This window comes from Triplophysa dalaica, chromosome 25 (genome assembly GCF_015846415.1).
Source record: "Triplophysa dalaica isolate WHDGS20190420 chromosome 25, ASM1584641v1, whole genome shotgun sequence".
Classification (NCBI taxonomy): domain Eukaryota; kingdom Metazoa; phylum Chordata; class Actinopteri; order Cypriniformes; family Nemacheilidae; genus Triplophysa; species Triplophysa dalaica.
The window spans coordinates 2,466,494-2,472,500 of NC_079566.1; the positions used below are offsets into that span (position 1 = coordinate 2,466,494).

A 6,007-nucleotide genomic window follows, 5' to 3' on the forward strand; every position below is an offset into this window, starting at 1 on the left:
TGCATTATGGGATGTAAGGGCATAAAACACTGTAATCCTCTGTAAAAGCATCCTCGGGGTTCCTGTGAAACAATGTTAGCTTACTGTAAAAAAAAATGTTACAGTATATATGCCAATCCAATACGACTTGTCATTGGGTGACCAATTTATCAAACAAAACAGTTTGTCGAGGGAAACAAAAGTTAATACAAACATGCAAAGGATAAATGTAATCCGGTTAAATTAGGAGCCCCTATTACTATGATCTACTCCTATTTGACGTGTTTCTATGACAACGTAAGTTTCCACTCACAATCTAACACGTTACCTGAGATCTTCTTCAAAGTGCTCATGGTTAGCTAGGAACTCTGGGATATGGTCCTCTCTATGGAGGTGCATGAAAGAAAAACAATGGCTATGATAATCTAGACTGTTATGATTTTTGTTAAACGTTCCTCTATGATGACAGGGTGCTAGGTAGTTTCTAGGGTCCTCTGGGTGGTTTACTTGCCAAAGTACACATATAGCTAGATATGGATGGGGTGCTTCTTTTAAAATCAAACTATATTTGTATCCTATTAAGTGCATCAGAGTAGAAATAGTATGACATTCTTCGACTAATCCCATGGATTATATCTTCACAGGCTCATGCAAATGCACCAGTATATAAAGACGTACATGAGACCTGACGCAAATGTTCTAGTGGTGAGAGCTGTTAAAGGTAACAACCAGGTAAACCACAACTAATTCAAACTAGATTCTGCACTGAAGCTACTGGCATTTAGTCAAACGATACCTTTCTGTATCTGTAGAAGGCTCGATTTCTATCCTGGGACATGTCCTAGTAAATAAAACCAGCTTCAATGTTAAGGTTATTAAATCTTTAGTGTGCTCAGTACCTTAGCACATGTTATTCAGTATTCATTTGCTTCAAAAGATGCAGGACGTGGAGCTTCTATTCTGGCCACGTGATAACCAATGAATACAGGGAACTTTGTAATTGTGAGAAGCTGTGGGAGTCTCTGGAGAGCCTTACCTGAAGTCCCCACAGGTTCCGTTCATAACATGATTGGGCCCGTTGTAATATCTTTAAGCAGAACACAAGGATTGATGCATTGAAATAAAAGAAAATGAGAGGATGAATAGAAGCTCACCAACAGAAAATGACCACTGCTACGTCTGTGACTACAGAAACGTCTGGTTTGACTGCTTTGTAGACACAGTCAAATCTAACATAAACTCGTTTTACCTCTCGGGAGAATCAAATGAGTCATTGAAGGCAGAAATCTGTCTATCCCTCCTCAATCTCCTGAACATAAAATAACACACAATCAGAATTCCACTCGCTAACATTCTCATTCCACAAAAATCTTAAAACATATGGAAGCCATAAAGATTTGTTCACGTTCTTTTGCTCCGTCTAAATGTGATAATGACGAGGAATTTGCATACAACGTTTTCCGGATCATGCAAAGCATTACTTTAGCCAGTATTACTTTAGCCAGTAAGAAATCACTTAGCAACACCCTAGCAATCACCCAGAACAACCTGAGTTTTACACCGGCATATTTACAAACACTTTTAAGTTAAATTGTGAGCGGTGCTTGCCATTTCTTCATTACAGTCCTAGGGTGGGGTGGATGGTTGCCAGGGTGTTGCCATGCAGTTGCTCTGGGTAGGTGTTAAGTTGTTGCCAGATGGTATCAGTATTGAAAAACGCAATCTCAAGTGTGATTTCTTGTCCCTAGATATTCCTCTGGTCTGTTTTTCAATGCAAGTGTATAGAATTTATTTGGCCATTAGTCATATAACACCTCATTAAAAACTTCTCTGAAGGTCTATTTCTGGATCCAGGACACCTTAGGGCTTCCATACAGCAAATCTTGTTAGATCCACTACAGTAACCCTCCAAATCTGAATAGATGAACTCACACATATTTGTCCAGTGCATATACAGTTTATATATATATATATATATATATATATCTATGTATGCTTTTACAGTGAACCTCCGCTGTAGCTTGTTGGTTTTTGACAGGCACTTTTGTCCGAAAATAAAGCTGGTGGGTGAAGGAGCTTGTGCCCAGTCATCAAAACAACACAAGCCCACCATCAGTCATCCAGCAGGACACAATTCATTACGCTGCAGTGGGGAAGGCAGCTGAGGACACGCACACTTACAGCACATACTACCTTTGGGAAATGGAGCTTTAAGATTACTGCCGTACTTAAAGGCGTAGTGTGCAAACTCATAATTTGGAACGTTATCCTCTTGAGAGGACTCATAATGGCTTCATAGCATTACCATGATTGCACAAAGCTTTCTCAAAAGGTGGTACAGCAGCACTCTGTGTAAGTCTGCATATTTCATTATATCACCAGCCAATAATTAAGCGTTTGCCGTTCGCACATTTTGAAGAGAAAATGATCCATTTTATAAGACACCATCGACATCCCAATGTAGACTTCATCAAATCTGGAAACATAAACTGGCATCACTAGCTATTCTAGTCAGAACTACTACCCACGACACAAGAGTGACACTAGTTTACTACCTTTCCACGCTATTGTAAGCGCCTTCTGAGTATGCACGAGCCATCTTAGTGGAGCGCAGTAATCTGACCGCGTCTTCTCGATACAGAGGGTATATACTACAATTCAGAAAAGAAACAGAAAGTGAGAGATCAGGAGAAAAGGTGGATGAGACAATATTGGCGATGTCTGGGGGACACGTGGCTAGTGCATCTTATACGTTTTTTATAGTCGCTTCATCCTCGAGAGCAGGCTGATGGAAGGATATAATCACCCAAAGCGAAGGAGAAGAAATAAAACAACCCTGAGTCAAGAGAACGGGCAAATATGCAGAGCTATCAAAACTATCATTGAGACCCGAGCATTCACCAGAACCAACAAAGATGGCTGAATTCCTCTCATTTATCCCAGAGATGAAGTGCTGCTCTTGACTTAACTATGAAAAATGTGCTAGGATGAATAAATGTTGATATTATTACCCGCAATAGCAAACAGATACCAAAAACTGTGGCTGTAAGCAAGAGAGTCATTACCTTACATCATGCTTCTATGTCAATGGTATTTCAAGTTAAATACAACTAAAGCTTGTCAAGCAATATGCTAAAAATTGTGTTTACAGTCAACAATATAAGGTAATGCATTGCACACTGTTTAAACAGTATAACATGATACTTTAACCTTGACTCCAGAACGTTCGCCTCAATATCTCGGTTTGATACATAAAACGGCATGTCGCTTTCCATACTGTTCTTGGTGTGAAATCAAATGAGCTCAGATTGAAATTTTCAATGAAATGTTACGAATAGTAACACCATGAATGTTAATGTATACTAATAATATATTAATTATTTAAAAAGTACTGTTTACATGATGGAACCTGTTTACATTTGTAACACAGTTTTGTAATGCAATATTGTAAACACAATTTTTGCTTTCTTTGACAAGGTCTGTGATAAAAACAGCATGTCACAGATGCTATCCATAGAGCTTAACTTGCACCTGAAACGTTCTTTTCAAATGCTTCTACAAAAGGTGTCTTTGCCTGGTGAAAGCACAATCCCTTGTTTCTATGGCTGCGTCCAAATACCCGCACTTGCGTTCTTTACACTTGACCACTTGACTACTTTCAGGATGTATTTCCTGTTTTTAGTGTTCAAGTGGGCTTGAAGATCCCAAGTGGGCAAGTAGTATTTCTAACCCGTTGGGACACACTTAGCGAGTGCACATGTAAGGTTAATTAATGTGGTGTTTCTAATTATGAGATAAAAAATAGTTTTACAAAATACATAACTCTGAAGAACTCTGAACTCACAAATGAATTGTCCAACACTATGTTTTGCTACAAAATGAAATGTAATATCTAATCATAAAGTCAAGTCAGATTTATTTTATAGTGCTTAATTTGTATCAAAGCAGGTGTACCCAAAAAAAGAAAAAACTAAAGAAAAACACATCTTCGCCAAAAATTGAATAAAAAAAGTAGTTGTATAACATGCACTGGAAAGCATTCGGCAACATCTCGCGAGAACCGGACAAAAAGTCACATGATATATCCGGAATGTGATGCATGATGGGATGCACTTAGCCCTGAATCAAGATAGTGTGGGTTTAGTTAAGGGCACTGCACTTGTTTTTAAGACATTGGACAGACTTGTGCTCTCACTTCCCGTCGCCTGCACGCGCTCTCAAGTGGCCAAGACTGCAAGTGGAGGTATTTGGACGCAGCCTAAGTTTGAGTGTAGTTACTACTGTTCATTTTCCTTTGTGAGATAAGTGAGATAAGCACCCTCCCAATCATGTGCTCTGAGTGGGCAATCTGTCAATCAACTAGCAGCAGCAAAGTGGGCAGGTCAAAGTGAGACAGGTGAAGGGGATTGGACAGAAGGGGGAGGCATTTGGGAAGGTAGGTTGGGTTGAACACAATGGCACTCTAAGGTATCAGAATACCTGGGGTCCTGGATAGCGGGGTCGATGGTTGGCTGTCTGTGTCTGGTTCGAGGAGGGAGGGTAAGATATTGGCTGCAACCACAGGGAGCAAGGAACAGAAACATGATTAAATGGAACGTGGAGAAAATGATAAGCTATCGAAGCTTAGGCTTGAGAATGTCACTATATGCTCAGGTCATGGGTTCCATACCCAGAATACACAGACATTGACCAAATGTACCGTGAGCCACTTTGGATGGAACCATCAGCCAAATGCATAAAATAAAAACAGTAATGAAAGGTGGATAAAAGGAGAGGCAAGTAATACAAAAGTATAGATATATACAGTACAGTGCCAACTGTAAAAGAAATGAAACGGGAAATGAAGAATCTCTGTGCACTGAAATTCTTGGCACATCATATTCATCTCATCGAATTTCTGAAATCACGTTAACTGAAAAGATGAAAATTATGTCAACATTCCTATTTTTGTTCTTTGTAACAAAAAAGGGAAATCTTAAAACACTGAAGAGTTTCAAGGGAGAGTTTTTGAGGCCACAATAAATGTAAGCATCAGTACCGAACTGCGAGAAAATCTGAGCAGCCTTAAGTATGTGGCATGAACACATACCTGTCTGGTGAGTAGCGGTCTTCGGATAGCCGATGACGGGGGCCATACAACGAGGGTCCTCCTCTAACACCATGATCTAAACTTCGACTGGAGGAGAGGCGAACAAGACGCTTGTGACCGAATGTGCTAGAGAGGCACTACTATTATATTAAATCCTCATTTACAAATGATGAAAAGAACTGTTTATGTATAAGAGAGATAGCACGTGTTTGAAGAGATGGGTCTAATTTACTGGCAAAATGTTTGGCTTGTGTGCTTAACCAAGTGTTTTTGGAGGTTACCTTTGTGGGGGAGGAACGCTGGGTGACCGTGAACGTGTGCGATTCATGTCCGATCGTGAACAGTGATTTGACGACATAACCTGCTCAGGTACAGACAGCGTGGAGCTCTGGAAATCCCTGCCGTTGAGCCGATAATCTGAGACCAAACACACAAACAAAGGCAAACATATACATGCGTTAAACTACAATATATGTATTGAAACAAACTGAACAGAAGTGTACACCTGAGATGACATCAAGTCAATCTAACAAGGTTACAAACGTAGGCAACTAGATTTCCATTTTCAGAAAGAAATAGAAATGCTTGCATCGCATACATACACGTTTCCATGCAAAGTGGTGCGGTTTAGTGTTGACTGTGATCAAATCGTAGTGTACAGACAGTAGGAGAGGATACTAGTGGCTATTAAAATAATGTCACTGATTATTAAAGTCAACAAGGATTTTAAGCTGTCATTAAAGGTTTTAATGAAGTATTTTAAATGGGGTTGGGCTAAACTATTTCTAAAACTTAATATGTTGAGCTGCAATCTGCAAAAAAGATTTTGTTACATCACTGTAAAATATTGTGGATGGCTGAGTCAGGAGAGACTGAAGTTGGCTGTGTGGGGGAAAGTGTTGACAGTAATCTCGTCTCTGACAATATCCTTTAATTTGA

General features: G+C 39.6%; 1 protein-coding gene across 3 annotated transcripts in view; it reads right to left on the reverse strand.

Annotated features, from left to right (window-relative positions):
• rims2b (regulating synaptic membrane exocytosis 2b) overlaps positions 1-6,007 on the reverse strand; it is an 86,679-nt gene that overhangs the window by 22,564 nt on the left and 58,108 nt on the right. For all 3 annotated transcript variants that reach the window (XM_056741660.1, XM_056741659.1, XM_056741661.1), the window contains 2 exons: positions 5,350-5,485; positions 5,069-5,155 (listed from right to left, as the gene is read on the reverse strand). In XM_056741660.1, the coding sequence (XP_056597638.1) occupies positions 5,069-5,155; positions 5,350-5,485 (223 nt within the window). The remainder of the gene's footprint in view (positions 1-5,068; positions 5,156-5,349; positions 5,486-6,007) is intronic.